The following is a 16,490-nucleotide window of genomic DNA, read 5'->3' as shown; positions in this document are numbered from 1 at the left end:
AATTCCCTTAGTTTCAGTCAGCTTCCAAAGTGGGTTTGCTTATGTTAGTTTATCTTAGCTGCATGGAGTCGTCTGACAATCATGCAGACTATAAAATTAAAAATATGAACCAACGCCAGTCAAATGTAGTCAAATCCAGGAGCCAGGATTTGACTACATTGGGCACGGTTTGACAGCTAAATCCATCTTTTATCTACAGTTTACTCACTCGCTCCACCTTTCTTCCTTTAGGCACCAATGAGTCAAGTTTTGTGAGTGGGCAGCAGTCAGCCCAGTGTGCTGGATGTCTGTGACAGACCCATGGGTCAGAAGGACCATGTGGAGGCAGGTTCAGGCCATATCCTCGACCTGGGGCTGGATTTGGAGTATCTACACGTAGCGGGGGGTGACCGGCAGGCTGGCGGCGCTGACGGGCCCCCTGCTATGGAGGAGCAGGGGGAGAGCACCGCTGGCTCCCCTCCACTGACCGTCCTAGAGGAAAACAGTGGGTTCGACGCAGAGGGCGAGTCAGCGTTGAACTCCAGCTCCACCCTCGCTCCAGGTACCGACTCGGACGGAGGAGACGGAGGGTCGACTCACAATAAGAACACCCACCAGCCCCTCTGCCGGACCCAGTGTGTGGACTTAGGCACCGAAGGCCCTCCCGAGCCCCCATCTGAACTTCTAGCAGAGCTTGAATGTGACGCCCATGCCCAGTCCACACTCGGCTCCCCATCCGAGCACCTGCCTGAACCTCCACCCAGTCTGTCTGCTTCAGAGCCCGGCTATGAGGCTGGTGGGAAAGAGTACCAGGCTAAGCTCGAGTTTGCCCTCAAACTCGGCTACTCCGAGGAGACGGTGCGACTGGTGCTGTCTAAGCTCGGCCCTGACACCCTAATCAATGACATACTGGGAGAGCTGGTCAAACTGGGCACCAAGTCAGACAGTGAGCAGCCGGCTGGATTATTAGCCTCTACCTCATCCTCTTCATCTTCCTCATCCTCCTGTGGATGTTCTGATTTGCTGGAAGGCCAGAGGCCAGACTCACCCTGTCATTCAGACTCTTTGTGTGACCAGGACAACCTGCGGCCAGTCGTGATAGATGGCAGCAATGTAGCCATGAGGTGAGCTCTATTATTATATATGTGTATATGTTTGTCAGTGGAATCTGCTGTAAAGAAACACATTAAAATCATAAATGTTTGTTTACGCTGTCTTTTACCTTTTCACCGTTTCCACAGCCATGGCAACAAGGAAGTGTTTTCCTGTCAGGGCATCCAGCTGGCTGTAGATTGGTTCCTCGAGCGCGGCCATCAAGACATCACAGTTTTTGTGCCTGCGTGGCGGAAAGAGCAGTCCCGACCCGATGCCCCTATAACAGGTCAGTAGAAGACGCGGTTTAACTAACATCCATTTTCTTAACTGCTTATCCACCTTAAGGTCGTGGGGTGATAGGCCCCGAACACATCAGCAGGAACTCACAGGGCTAAAGATCCAAAATAGGTAATAATGGTTTTCTAGCACTGCATTTCCCCCCAGCCTTACTATAATCCTTTCCTTCACAGATCAGGACGTCTTACGTCGCCTAGAGAAGGAAAAAATCCTGGTGTTCACGCCTTCACGGCGTGTCCAAGGTCGACGCGTGGTCTGCTATGACGACCGCTTCATTGTCAAGCTGGCCTATGAGTCAGACGGCATTATCGTCTCCAACGACAACTACAGAGACCTGGCTAACGAGAAGCCCGAGTGGAAGAAGTTCATAGATGAGAGGCTTCTCATGTATTCCTTTGTCAATGATAAGTGAGTAGGGGAGGATGTTATGAGGACATTCATAACTCTTATCTTTGAATCAGAGTGATGTTTAAATAAATAAAGTTTATTTGCAAATAAAATCTCACACTCTGCTGTAAAGAAGGCATTTTTCACTTTGCTATATGTGGGGAATCAATTATATTCTGTGTGCCTCCTTTAAAGCTTCCACACTTGAAGCTGGTGAAGCAGTTTTAAAGAATGTGGATGGACACCATCGTATTTCCTCTAATAGCGAATTAATGCTCTCATCCTTTCTAATCTCGCAGATTCATGCCGCCAGATGACCCTCTTGGTCGTCACGGCCCGAGCTTAGACAACTTCCTGAGAAAAAGGCCCGTCATGCCTGAGCAGAAGAAGCAGCCTTGTCCATACGGTGAGAAGAAAGTCACGAAATACACGTCGAAATAACGCACATGAAACATTTTGTGCTTTTTAAGAACAATTTAATAATTTATATTGGATTAGAATCTCTCTCACGTGTGTGGTGACATTGGACCTCATTTGCAAATGCGTTAGTGGAGACTTTCTTATCCTGCAGAAAGTTATCGTCAGATTTATGACGTGTGCGCCAGCCCATTTGTTTCTCACCTCTGTGCGTATGCTGCTAAATCAGACTCATTCTAAATCAGTTGGCATACTGCCACACCCCCATTTCTCTATATTTCTCTGGATCTGTATATTTACCAGGAGGTGAAGTGGACAGAGCGGTGATGATGTCGTGCAGTTAGTTAGTAAATGAGCTCCCCTTTCTCTGCCCACTCTGTGTGTTTACTTGTTTACTGAAGCGCACGTTGTGTCTCTTTGCTTCAGGAAAGAAGTGTACTTACGGTCACAAATGTAAGTACTACCACCCGGAGCGAGGCGCCCAACCACAGCGTGCCGTGGCTGATGAGCTGCGTGCCAGCGCCAAGACTTGCGTCGTCTCAAAGAACCAGGGCGACGCCGGGCTGGTGAAGAGCCACAGCGTGCCAGCTGGCAGCATCGACGCCAAGAAAGGCGCCCCGAAAAGGCAGTCGGACCCCAGCATCCGAGCTCTGTCATACAGCGACGCTGAAGAGAAGCTGCTGGCCAAAGGGAGGCTGGAGGTGCAGAAGAATACTGTGTGTGGCAGCAGCAGTAGCAGCTCCACTAGCGGTAGCTGCGGTGGGAGTGTAAGCATGTCCCCGGCCCCAGGAGGCCCACCATCCACTCTTGGCCTCCCACAAGAGCAGCAAGCGAGACCAGTGATGCCTCATGGTCACTTACCAGCCCCCAGCCATGACTTTTACCCTCACTGTGAGTCTCCAGACTTAAGCTACTATTCAGTAACACGTGCTTACACTGGCCTGAGTCTCTCCTCCAGACGGAGCCCAGACTGTCGCTTCCCCAATGACACAGACCTGCGGCTGGGCTCAGCTGGCTCCGAGTGCAGCAGCGAAAGCAGCGTCAGTTGCGGCAGCAGCTGCGACTTGTACAGCGAGAGGCAGTGTCCCGGATGCCCCCCGGACCCCTTACTGGAAGACGCTGTCCATTTTCCTAATCCCCACAGCCGACTGTACTCCCATCATGCCACATCTAGCCATGAACTTTGTGGCCTGCATCCTGCCGAATACACAAACATTCAGCACAGCCACACGCCGAGCACAGGACTACACCCTTACCACCTGAGCGCCGCACGCGGGCAGAGCTGCACTCATGATCTGCCTCCACTAGAGGCTCCCCCAAAGCGGCCCCTCTACCCCCTGCCCCCTCATCTCCAGCACCAACCGCTGACCGCACGGTCCAGCTGCCCAGGCGACTACCACTCTCTGCCGCAGTCCAACCCCGCACCCCCTGGCTCACCCCTTGGCCGCTGCCTGGCCCCAACGCGAGCAGAAAGTGTGTCCGACTCACACCTGTACGAACACCTCTCCACATCACACCATCGCCACCGACCAAAAGCCCTGCCCAGCTGGGACAAGTACTACAGGCAGCCACCGCTGCCGCCGTCCAGATACGAGCCGCCTACCTACCAAAGCCTGCCAGACACACGCCAGTCGTCCTGGCACACTCCTCCATGGACACAAGACGGCTACGGCCAGCATCACTCCTCTCACCCAGCTCTCCACCCATCCCCAACTCATTACCTCAGCCACCCACCGCCCCCAGCCCACTCTCCTTGCCCGCCTCATCCATCCAGCACCCCTCTCCCGCCGTACCCACCTCACAGCTCTCACCTTACCATGCCGTCTCATGCCCCTCCCTCCTACATGTCACAGCACCCAGAATCCCCTTCGCACAGTCGCTACGGCGATGCGAGGGAGAAAGTGTACATAAACCTGTGCAACATCTTCCCCTCAGAGCTGGTAAGCCGGGTTATGGCCAGAAGCCCCCACATCACAGACCCCCAGCAGCTGGCAGCTGCCATCCTTGCAGAAAAAGCCCAAACAGGCTACTGAGGAGGGAAGGTAAAGACGAGCTAAGTAACTGCTTCGCATAGCAACACTGGTAAATGGACTGGTACTTGCAGTGCGCCTTTCTACTCAGTTTAAGCACTCAAAGTGCTTTCTCACTCCCTCAGACTTCTGATTGGTAGACGACCTGCTCTACCACCTGAAACACAGCTGTCCTCACACTGCCGGGATTACACTTTCAGATTGTCTGTGAGGAGAGCCGTTTCATTTCTTATATTAATAATCGAACAATGCAAAAGTCTCCAGGACATAAAAAGATGAAGATAATCCAAATCCAGGTCTGGTCACTGTGCAGCAACAACTTTTACCAGGTGTGGAAAGAGAGCGAGACACTGGACGAAGTCTGTGATTTTGACTTAACCTGCGACAAATGGAGATTTGTTCTAGACCCCGCCCCCCAGCTGTTGTTTTTATTTGTACTGTAGCTTTGCATACAGGACGTTTATACAAGGGCACCTTTGGTTTTACACCCAAACCATAATCTGGTGAGTTGGTTTCACAAAAATACATCGAAAATGTGATTGAATTTAAGAGTTATTTATACATAAACACACATTATGTGTATTGTACGCTGAGTCAAACGGAGCCACCACACGGACCAGGTCTTGTCCTGTGTCAACGGTCATCGGGTACTCAGTTATCACTCAGTGGTTTCAAACTTCTGTTTGTCCAAGGTCTATTCCATGAATTTCCGTGTGTGTGTGTGTGTGTGTGTGTGTGTGTGTGTGTGTGTGTGTGTGTGTGTGTGTGTGGGGGGTGTTTGTGGATTTTTTTTCCCATGTTGGTAAACACGGGAAGATGGTCATCTTATTTGAGATGACGTCAATTTTTTGGTCAGAGTTGTAGCTGCAGAGATGGGTGACCCTGTCGTGCGTACCTTAGTTTTAGTAAGGGACATCTCTCTCGCTCTTTCTCTCTGGCCCTTTCTTTTGGGTCAACTCTGGTATCTGCTACAGACAGAACATCCGGCCACCGGTAAATAAACCATGTACATATTGTAAATATATTTATCAGATCCCTCTGCTGTGCTTTTGGCTAACAGCGTGTACTGTCGTCTGTAGCAGATCCCAGCTGAATCCATGCTTGACAGAGAAAACCTTGTTTGATACAAATTGTATCATTAACTAAGTCGCTGATGTTATATACAGTACATGGACTCGATGATCCGTATCTATCAAACACTCTTGATGTATTGCTGTATGATGAAAGTGCAGTGACAAAACTTTTGTTCCAATCAAAATGTTCCAACTTTTAATCTTGTGGAAATAGCTTTGAGACAATTATTTCAAATATATTTTAATCAAAAGGAGTTGGGTGCCTACTGTGTTTAGGCATCGCAGCTTCGTTACCTTTTGGGTTTAAAGCTGGCTTATTGTTTTGTTTTGTTTTTTTTACAAAGGAGCTCTGGGTAACAAATACTTGCTGGGTACTCATCGGAAAATAAGAAAAGGTTTAGGTTTCAGCGTGAGGTTTGGGCCAGTTCATGTTAGGATTTTTTAGCCTCTTCTTTAAGTCAGGATATAATGTTAAATTATGCTTTAAATAACATAAAATTGGGGCAAGGACAATTTATTGTCTCTATTAAAAGGGACCTTTTATGCGAATTTCCAGTAATGTATTTTTATTCTGGGAGTCTACTAGAGTAGCTTTGCATGATTTGTAGTTCTTAAAAAACAACAACAATAAAATAAAAAAACTATTCATACAGTTCATTCTGGATCTTAGACATTTTTGCTCCCAGCTCTTTGAGGCTCCTCCTCCCTAAAAGGCTACTTTGTTCTGATTGGCTAGCTCTCATCAGACTTTGGGAAACAGAACCCAGTGCTTGACCATATTAGGACATCTTCCAGAGTTGATGTTAGCTCAGCAGAAAAGTAAAAATGTTTTGTTTTTTTTTCTTTTTAAATCAATCATCGGGAGCAGCCTGAGGCCTGGAGTTTATGCTAGCAGACAAGTGTATACAGTGACCTCAGTAAAAACTTTGATCATGTTTAATTGCAGTCAACATTGTAGCAGTGTTTATGTATGACAGAATATAAGGAAAAGCATAAAAAGGTCGCCTTTTTTCCCTTGAGTTGAGTGCACAGACCCCAGCCTTGTTTTAAAGGGGACTTTTATATTTAGGTCTATATGAAATCCTATGGCGGCCATTTTGAATGTATCCAAAGTTCTACTGAAGCTCTACTCAGTGTCTGCCATAGCAAACAGGTGTGGTCTTCATGTAACAATAATTCATCACCTCACTAGTGAATTATTTGAAATAACGACAATATAAAACAAATTTAGCAAAGGTTAGCGAGCTAAGCTGCTAGCTGCTTTCTAGTAGTCAAATGTTGAAAACTTCTGTCTGATATTTTAATACAAAATATTAAAACTCCTTTAGCCTCGGTGCATTACTGCCTGGTAGCTCAACAAATGAAGACAATATTTCAATTTCAGCATTTGTAGGTTAAATTACACCTGCCTTGGCAACCCGAGCACTTCCTTAGCTAATGGTAACACTTTTTTCTATGCGTTCAAGATGCTACCTGTGGGACTATTGAGGAAGACATACTTCTAATAGTAGGATGCAGCATTAAGTAAAATGTTCACCGACTTTATATTTTTTATTTTCCTTTCAATGTTAATGTTGCTGGAGTTCTTCAGAACACAAGTTTGGTTGTTTTCTGTCGACTGGAGGCCCTAAACTGTAAAGTTCAAAATGGCCACAGAGGAAATAAAAGTTTAGCACTTGAGCTCATCGTACCATTAATCACAAGCCAGCTACATATAGCCCACTGGTTTCTTTCCTGTCCAACACATGCTGTTGATGAGAGAGAACCTCTGTGTGTATTGAAGAAGCGCCTTCTCTCTGGCCTCCTGGCACTGTGTGTCAGCGTGGCACCTGAGGGTGGGCCCAAAGTAATGCCTCTTCGTGGCATTGTGCTTATGACACATCCAATAATCTGAACTATGTTCAGCAAACTTTTATGCATGTTTTTGATTTTAGTTCCTGCATGTGTTCTTGTTTAATTTATGTACATATCTGTTTTCCTGAGAGGCGTGTCTTGCCGTTGTGATGTAATGCTAGTTGTTGTTTAAGTGTTGTTTTTAGGTTTAACTGTACACATAACAAGCTTTTTTTCTTTTTGGTGTGTGAATTTTTCACTTATTGTCCGGTCTTGGTTTCTACAACACTGGATATTTACTTGTGATGGATGACGTCCCATTTTTCTCCAACTGTTGTTTCCTTTGGAAGTGCACTCAGCCATATATAGCAATATGCTGACATCATAACTCTTACTGGATAAAAACCTATTTCACATAGTATTCTACTGGCACAATGTAAATACTGAGTACTTCAATATTATAACACTTTCTGCTGTAACTGTGATTATTCATTAAAGAGAGTACTGCTATAAAAGATGGTGAGTCACAGAGGGTCGTTTTAAGTGTTTTATAGCACCACTGTTGGGTCGTTACTCAGAAAAAGTATTGTATTACACAGTCTGAACTTTTTTTTTCAAAAAGTAACAAGTACATTACTTAATTACTCCCTAGAGAAAGTAATTATAGTACTTTGTATTTCAAATCATGTTAATGAATGTCACATAATTACCATTGCAACTAAAAATAATTGATCTGATCCAAGTGTGCCACTGTATATAATCACAAGTATGCAAAGTGACCAAAACACATGCTGAAAATTTAAAACTTTTATTTGTGAACCAATGAAATAGACCAAAATCCACTTGTGCCTTCTATCTTACGGAGTACTAACATGAACATAAGGATGAGGAAGGATGAGGAGGAGGGGGGGACTCCAAAACAAAAGCAAAGCAAAACATGACAGCTGGTGCCAGAGCAGGCGTCATCACAGACACCGGCTTCATTGGAGGGGACAGATGCGCCAATAACTGCTGCTGTGAAGAAAAACAGTCAAACTGAAGCCTTGTAGCATCGATGTGGGGGGGAGATGTCAGCAAGAGTTTTCCCCTCCAGTGAAGCTGGCCAATACACGATGCGTGCTGCTGCTTTACGGTCTTTGAACACATTACCAAAAAATATATATATATATGGGCTGGAAGCGCAGGATCATTTCTTTCACCTGCTATGGCAAACACAATAGTAACAACGGACACTGAAGTTAAAACACAAAAGACAGGCTTATGTCATACAAATGTGTTACCGTCAAAACTCCAGGGCATTAAAAAGAAAACAAAACAAACCCCCCCTCCCGAAAAACTACCTACACCAGCTGTCAAGTATAGCAATAACATATTATAAACATGTTCATCATATTGTTAATAAAAAAAAACAACAAAAACAAAATAAAATTAATGTTTACTCATTTCAAAAATGCACCCTGGAACATGTTTCCCACACCACAAAAGGTGGACTCCATTTGTTGTCTTATGTTGGATATGAATTGAAAGATTTCAGGGAATTTTTGACCTACCCTCTACTTGATTTCCATGAGTCATGATAGCGAGGTCTGTTTGCATTAAGAGCTTCCAGTAAATCATCTCAGTCCCATTATTCTGCTGCACATCCTGAAACTGTCTCCTTGAAGTCAACATTTTGGGCTTTTTTAACTCACGAGAGCCTTTTAAAACCTCTGGAGTTCAGAGTGGTTCTGTGGACCGAGCCCACCATCGCTCGCCGCTTCTAAGAAGACCCTGAATGCTTCAATGGACCCTGGCAGACTGACCTACGCTCTGCACAGAGCACACCTTTATCAGCAGCATTTGTTCACTCATCTTCCTCATTTTTTGGGAGTTTTTTTTTGGGGGGGGAACCAAAAGGCATTAACAAAAACCAAACAAACATCTGAGCAAGGCCAGGAGAAACTGCTGTGTAAAACTAGCTTGATATGTAAAAAATAACACTTTTCTAACCAGATTTCACAGGAATCCTCAATATTTTCAAGCAATCGTAACCAAAATACAGCCAGAAAGTAACTGACAACACGTAGCCTGCCCGGGAGCAATGCTGCAAAATGTAACAGTAACCAAGTAAAATTATTTTTGTTCATTTTTTTCTAATTTTATTTTGGGAGGGAGGGAGCATCCTAAGTGTTTGACTGTCAGTCACCAATGTTATTATTACTGAGGTAGAGATTTGTCCCAAACTGAGACCGATGTTTTCATAAGCTCCCCAGCCAGAGAGGTGCCAGGCCTCAGCTTCCATAGCTGAACGAACACACACACACACACACACACACACACACACACACACACACACACACACACACACAAAAAAGGCTCGGATGCAGTGCGGTTCCTCTGCCCGTCCTTTTTTTCGGTCCCTGGGATCCTCTGTGAACTGGCAGGCAGAGAAAACCATCTATGTGACTGGGAATGAAACACTGGGACGCAACGCCTACACTACCAATTAGCTTATCTTCACAATACTTTTAAGCTTGAGGGCGAGAGCTCAAAGTGGCACACGTTGATATCCTATGACCTCTGTAAATTTAAAGAAAAACATTTTGTTTTTCCCTTTGTTACCTTTGCTACATTCGTTCGTCAAAACCTGCCATGTGACAAGTTGGGTGGCTCTTTGCCCTACGAGGGTCAGTTCAATTTTATTCACAGAAATATCTTATATCAAAAATTGCAATTATTGATTTTAGCCTGTAATGACACTATTAAAATACTGCAGTGTTATCTTTTTTTGTATAAATCTATAAATGTCATGTTTAAACTATAGTTTGACTTTAGTAAGTAGAGTTAAATTCTCTCTAACGACTTAGAGATGGTGAGAGTGTTAGAACATCTACCAGGTGATATGCTTTGACACAGAATGAAAACAATGACCTAATTTGTCCCTAAACTCCAGTCCTTATTTGGAAACCTGAGGTTAAACCCGGCCTCAACAGACAACTAAAAGGATGGGCATCATCAATAAAACGAGTCAAACAAAAGCAGAAGGAAGAAACGTAAAAACAAGAAGAGGACAGAAAATCTTTTAACTGGAAACATAGAATCATACTAAAGCTTTGCATACAAAGTTTTCAAGCGAAAGAAGAAAAAACAACAACAAAATCGCTCTATGGCCATGTTTACCCAAAATTAAAAAAAAAAAAAAAGTCCAACTGCTTCCATTTTTGGTTTTTACAGTTTCACTTCCCCCATTCGAGTAAGAGGTGGAGATGATCTCTCCAACACAATAATTTGCTTGTTCAGAGTGGCGTGTATGCAGCTCCACATCAGGGAGAAATCCAAACTCAGATAAGGAAGTGGAGCAGGACTTTGGCAAAATTGGATAAGAAGATTTCTTGAGACAGCCTGGGTGTTGGGGGGGTGTTGAGGGAGACTCGATAGGCTTACGAGGACGGAAGCGTCAGTTGTCCATGAAGAAGGAAAAAAAAAAAAATCAAAAAAAAAAATCAAGCAGCCGTTAAGGAGAGCGGGGTAACCCTGAGGTGCTGTTCTCACATACACTCGAACTCGTCGATGCGCTGCTTCGTGTTGCCCTGTCGGATCTGCCGCAGAGTTTTGTATTTGTCTCGGCCTGCTTTCACGTTCTCGGCGTGCAGCACGTCATTCTGGGTCTTCTTGGTGTCGTCTCTGGCTTCGGCCAACTCTGAACTCAATGTCTATGAGAAGAGAAGAGAAGAGAGGATAACAGGTTGAGGAGGGCGAAAGAACAGGAGGAGAAGACGCGACCAAAAAAATAATAATTAAAGCCAAGAGGAGAGAAAACTGTCTGATGATCAGGGCGGCACAGACGTTGCAGACAAGACAAACGAAACAGAACGTGTGCGGAAGAGAAAACGGGATCACGCTCCATTTCAAAACTAAACATCTGATTGACACAAAGCCACTTATCTTTAGCTTTTGGTTCTCTGTGTGCGATCTTTAGTCTTCACTGACAACTAAATCAAAAGTGTGTTTGTCTCTGCTGTATTGAAAACAACACACAAGCAGGGATCAGCAATGGTTGGACCAAAGTCTGTTCCTTCAGCAGTCGTCTTTGGAGGAAGCCGATACAAAGTGCAGGCCTGGGTGTGAGGTTCCTGCCTTTCTTTATGTAAAACTATTCTAACTCTTCTTGCATTAGCTTCAGTATTAGTCCTGGCCTATGCAGTAGCCAGGCTTCATAGCAGTCTTTGGAATTTACTTAACAATATAAAAACTATGATTAGGTTGGACATTATCCATCTGATTACTTCATTTCTAGAAAGTCTGTTTTAAAGCCAGGCTGCAGTATAAGCCAGCACATCTCCTGTGACAAGCAGGAGTTTAAAGAAGCACGGACACAGACGTATGCCTCATCTTACCCTTATCTGCCATTTCTTGGCCCGTGTTTCTTCTTTGCAACAAAACTGCTGTTATAAATAACAATGAGATGATATTATTTTTTGTTTGTGTATCGCAAACCTCCTTTGGTTACATGAAACTAAAGCTTATTTTGTATATATATACGTTTGCTCTAAAATTAATCTGGCAATTTTTGGCTTTAGACTTCATTTCAGCGCAAGCTGCACACCACAGTGGTGGAATTTCTTTATATAGGACTAGTTTTGATAAAGAGTAATATCAGGCTTCTTATGGAGGCTAAATCTGAACAACGGGTTGTCATTTTAACCCTGCCCTAAAGGTTTTCACTTCTTGCTCCTACCTGCAGCTGCTGCTTAACCCTCTCATTCTTCTGTGCTTCAGTGACGCGAGCCTCTTCGCTGCGGAGGTCAACATGGCTGACGCCCTCATTGGAGAGCTCGGCGCTGGCCTCTGCGTGGTTCTCATCGTGTTCATCGTGCTCGTTCTCAGCATGACCGCCCGGAGGCGCTGGCACCACCGTCATGGCGGTCTTCAGCTCCTCCTTGGTTTTCTCCAGGTCCTGCTGGGCTGACAGAGCCTGCAGGTGGAGGCACGAGGAAGGAGAGATTAGGACAGACAGCTCACAGAGTCACGCTAGACAGGTGAGAGCAAAGGATGCCACACAAAACAGCTGTGGTTAAAGATCTAGGCCATCAGATCAAAAATAATCACAGTGGCATTAAGCCTAATCTGCATCCATCATGAACTGACCCATCTAAGCAAAACTGCACAATCATTTGTAAAAGAAACTCATTACAGGAAGGAGTTGGGGAAACATTTAGATTATTTAGATTAATTAAAAACACGCTTTTTAAAATATGCAAATATTAACAAATGTTTAGTGAAGCCAATCAAAATGTAGACACCATCTGATTATGAGTGATGTGGAAGACAAGCGATGGGTATGCTGTATGGATCCATGTAACACAGGATTCCCGATCACTCTAATCCTCCATCACAGTGGGTGTAGTAGTCCATACCATTTGATTTACAAATATTATGATGAGAAATATTAAAAATTAACCAATTTAATTGTTTCAGTGTCCACTGCTGGACACAATTCAGTCACATCATGCACAAGTTGGAAAGTTTTCCACATGTTTATCTCATCTGGTGCATGAAGTCATCAATGAAGTCTGCGTTACCTTGTGCTGCCACTCTGTGGCCTCATCCTCTTTCTTCCTCTTGGCGTCTTCTAGGAGAGAGATCTTTGCTGTGAATTCAGCCAGTTCAGAAGCCTGCAATGAAAGCAGTCCCTGCTGTTACTCATACAGAACAATCTATGGCTTCAAACAATCCGAAACAATCAGACAGACACCAGAGCCTTGTAAGTGCAGGAGCATAAAGCATATACACATATGACAGTCTGGCACTGCTCCCAGCATCAGTCAAACAACACACACCAGTTGCTCTTGAGTCTTCTGCTGGTCTGCAGCCTGTCTGGCCAGCTCCGCCTTGGCCTCCTCGGCTGCTTGCCTGTCTCGCTCCAGCCGCTCAGCCTCCTCCCTCGCTTTCTTTCTTTCTTGCTCGAGCTCCATGGCGCGGCGAGTCTGTTCCTCGAGCTCTGTGGAAGAGCAGACGCGAATGTGTCATAAATAAGCTCAGATTTATGTTGTAAACATTCAGAGTCCAACCTCAGAATGAACTCTGGTGATGGCAACTGAAGACTTTAATGTATAAACAGAAGCCGCAAGAGCGCAACTTATTGTGTTTTGAAAGTTTCCTCTTATTTCAACTATTGAAAAATGGGTTTCTAAATAAGTTTGTATTTTTAATTTGAAAGAAAAGAAAAATGAAAGCACAAAAGCTTTGCTCAATCTTTATATATTCTGGTCACACAAACATAATGAAATATGTAATTGGTCTTGATCTAAAGCCCTAGAGAGATTCTACAGTTTGACATACAGGAGGGAAGGAGGAAGTAAGAGCTACAGTAAGAAAACTGATGAGAGAATGAAAAAGAAAACGGGATACCTCTCTGAGCTTTCATCGTCTGCTCTTCAATCTGTTTCAGCCTCTCCATGAGCTCTTCTTTCTCACGCTCTATCCTTTCCTTCTCTTTCTCTGCATGCTCTCGCTTCTTCTTTTCATTCTCCAGCTGGGCCCTGAGAAGGTTGCAGATTACCTGTTTCAGATCACTTTGTGTGTATATTTTAACTATGAAACATCTATTTTAATACTGTATATATACATAGATGAAGTACTCTCACCATGATCTGAATAAAGTTAAATGAAGCTTCAGAATGAATACATGAACATGCCTCATTTTTGTGTAGCAGAGGAGACACTGCCCTCTAATGGAAATGCTCTGCTGTAGCAGTGACTTGTCATCAGTGTAAGCCTTGGTCTGATACAATTTTGTGCATTTGTTTTAATGGGAAAGTGATAATCAAATGTTATCAAGTCCTAGCACACTCACCATGCATAGCTTTGTATAATGACATGGAACAAAAAAAATAAAAAAATAAAAAATGTATGTGTATGTGGCCAAGTCATCCCTCTGCAGTACCTCTCCATCTGTTTGTGGTGCTTCTCCTCCCGGGCTTGAGCTTTCATCTGCTGCACCTCGATGGTGTCGGGCTTTCTTCTCCTCATGTACAACTCGTGGTTACCCATACACAATGCTAAAATGCGCTTGTTGATGCGCAGACGTGGGGCATAAAACACAAAGTCCTAAAGGCATGGATAAAAGAGAGCAAAACAGAAGCGTGTGAAGCATTTATATAAAGCTGAAGGATGAATATTTGTGGACTGACTGCGACACTCACAGGTGCTTTCTTGTCGATGGGTTTGATGACAAACTTCTTGTCATTGAAAGAGATGTTTCGAATCTCACTCCAGGGGAATCCAATCTTTGGTGTCAATCTGGATGAAATAGCAAAAAACTGGTTAATTGTGCAGACTTTTAACAGCCTGTTAAAAGTAACCCAATACCACGTGGTATAAAATTCAGCCAGCAGATGGTGCCCAGTATAAACAGACCAGCTTACAGGAAATGATGACACTGAAGCGTCTTTCAGGTCTGTGTGAGAATAGCGGCAGTATCAGGTGTCACGCTCACTGGCTGACACTAATTCGAGTAGTAGTAGATGCTTTGTGAACAAGAGGTAATAATAAAGAAAAAAAGAAAACAAACAGAGAAAGTGAAGGACAGTGAGGAAGCTGCAGCCAACAGAGAGAAAAAGAAAAAAAAAAACTATGCTGTTATCTCGCAATCATCTTTTTTTTCCCCCCCTTCACCGTCACCTGGACGAGAGAAGAAGGAAGGCAGCTGTCCTCAGGTAACATAAACAAAGGTGATGCAGAGAGTGAGAGGAAATGCTACAGGAGTAGTGATTAGATCTGTCCTTCACAAAGAGGGGAAATAAATCTGACCAGAAGGGAACAGGAAAGACTACTACAATGGAGACACAGAGACTTTCTCCACCTCTCACTTATCGAAAATATCTTTGCTTCCTCAAAGCTTTTTGGACATTGTGCATGTCCTATTACCATTTATGTCACACAGCTAGACACACTTGTGATGTATTTTCCCCCATAAAATACATCACAACTCTAACAACATCAGAGTTAAACAACCACTTGTTTAGAGGGGTCTGTCTGATTAAATCAAATTGATTTGAGTTTAACAGTATGTGCTCCGTGGGCCCATGAACCAAAATCCACTGGGTATATGAACCCTTTGTCAGCAAGTTTGGATCATTAAAGTTGTTGAAAATCTCTTAAATATATTAAATGCCACACTCAAGATTCAAACATTATAAATATTATAATAATAAATCTTAATATTTTTATTTTTTTAAAAGCACCCCACTAAATGTTTCCAGAGTGGGTTGCACAGTTGTTCCTGTCAGCTAAGCTTCTAGAAAATCTGACGTTTTTTTTCCATTTCATATTTAATTCAATACGAGTTTTGATCTTGTGATGAGGTTGTGTAAAACAGCAGGTATACCAGGCGCATCGACACACATCTATCAGTTGTTATGATTGTGACACACTGTGTAGTAACGCCTCCAACTGCTCACTGTTCAAGGCTGTTGCTGTTTAGCAACCAACTGCAAACCGCAGCTCTGAGGCTCTTTGTCTGTGTGAGGAGATTCATGCAAAAACTTCCACTTGGTAACGTCAAAATGCTGGCCTCATACTGAGATTAAAAAACCCATCAGCGCTACAAGGCTAATAGCTGTAGAATTAGTCAGAAAATTAGTTTTTTCCAAGGATTATGTATATTCCTTACTTGTCCTCGTGTTCGTAGATGTTGAGTCCAAGAGCATCCACGCCCAGCCATAGCTGTGTGCCCTTCTTGTTTTTAATCTCAAAGTAGTTGACTCCATACATCTCCAAGTCTTGGGCAATTTTAAGATACTCCATCATTGAGTCCTCTCTAGAGTAGAGAAAAAGAGGCATTATATTATATTATGTTTAGAAATTTAACACAATCACATGTTCAAAACAATAGCATTCAGTTAGCGTACATTTTCTTCTAGAAGAAGAAAAAAAGCACACATTCGAATTTAAGTTAAGTGGGTTTAAATCTTTGGTACTTTATGGCAAATCCAAACATGTCTACAAGGGTTTCATCGTGATAAAGGTCTGACACACACCTGAGCATTCCTCTGTGTTCTTCGTGCCAGGTCTGTATCCTGTCCTCCCATTGCTCCTTAGTCAGCTTGTGCTGCTCCAGGACTCTACACACACACACACACACACACACACACACACACACACACAATGACGTTCATCTGAAGGAATGTCAAACAGCACAGAATTGCTTCCTCAAAGAGGAAATCATAAATACTCCAGCAGGCAAAGATATAGATTTTGAAAAATGAAAGTCAAAATCCAATATATTAGACTTAATAGTTACTACAGTGGGGCAAAAAAGTATTTAGTCAGCCACCGATTGTGCAAGTTCCCCCACTTAAAATGATGACAGAGGTCAGTAATTTGCACCAGAGGTACA

General features: G+C 43.7%; 2 protein-coding genes across 3 annotated transcripts in view; one reads left to right on the top strand and one right to left on the bottom strand.

The window, feature by feature from the left end:
• LOC102204494 (probable ribonuclease ZC3H12C) overlaps positions 1–4,962 on the top strand; it is a 20,801-nt gene extending 15,839 nt beyond the window's left edge. Inside the window, exons 2-6 of the mRNA XM_005730887.2 lie at positions 232–1,103; positions 1,221–1,360; positions 1,545–1,779; positions 2,058–2,164; positions 2,602–4,962. Of these exons, the coding sequence (XP_005730944.1) occupies positions 301–1,103; positions 1,221–1,360; positions 1,545–1,779; positions 2,058–2,164; positions 2,602–4,208 (2,892 nt within the window). The 5' untranslated portion in view covers positions 232–300 and the 3' untranslated portion in view covers positions 4,209–4,962. The remainder of the gene's footprint in view (positions 1–231; positions 1,104–1,220; positions 1,361–1,544; positions 1,780–2,057; positions 2,165–2,601) is intronic.
• Positions 4,963–7,903: 2,941 nt separating this feature from the next.
• LOC102203993 (radixin-like) overlaps positions 7,904–16,490 on the bottom strand; it is a 26,303-nt gene continuing 17,716 nt past the window's right edge. For both annotated transcript variants that reach the window (XM_005730885.2, XM_005730886.2), the window contains exons 7-15: positions 16,132–16,215; positions 15,765–15,911; positions 14,296–14,392; positions 14,037–14,200; positions 13,502–13,632; positions 12,931–13,091; positions 12,673–12,765; positions 11,829–12,065; positions 7,904–10,803 (exon numbers count right to left, since the gene is read on the bottom strand). In XM_005730885.2, coding sequence (XP_005730942.1) covers positions 10,639–10,803; positions 11,829–12,065; positions 12,673–12,765; positions 12,931–13,091; positions 13,502–13,632; positions 14,037–14,200; positions 14,296–14,392; positions 15,765–15,911; positions 16,132–16,215 — 1,279 coding nt within the window. In that variant the 3' untranslated portion in view covers positions 7,904–10,638. The remainder of the gene's footprint in view (positions 10,804–11,828; positions 12,066–12,672; positions 12,766–12,930; positions 13,092–13,501; positions 13,633–14,036; positions 14,201–14,295; positions 14,393–15,764; positions 15,912–16,131; positions 16,216–16,490) is intronic.

Source organism: Pundamilia nyererei, unplaced genomic scaffold, assembly GCF_000239375.1.
Source record: "Pundamilia nyererei isolate P.nyererei 1_Seehausen unplaced genomic scaffold, PunNye1.0 scaffold00040, whole genome shotgun sequence".
Classification (NCBI taxonomy): Eukaryota; Metazoa; Chordata; class Actinopteri; order Cichliformes; family Cichlidae; genus Pundamilia; species Pundamilia nyererei.
The sequence above is the reverse complement of the archived record's forward strand: the minus strand, read 5'-3'. Positions and strand labels throughout refer to the sequence as shown.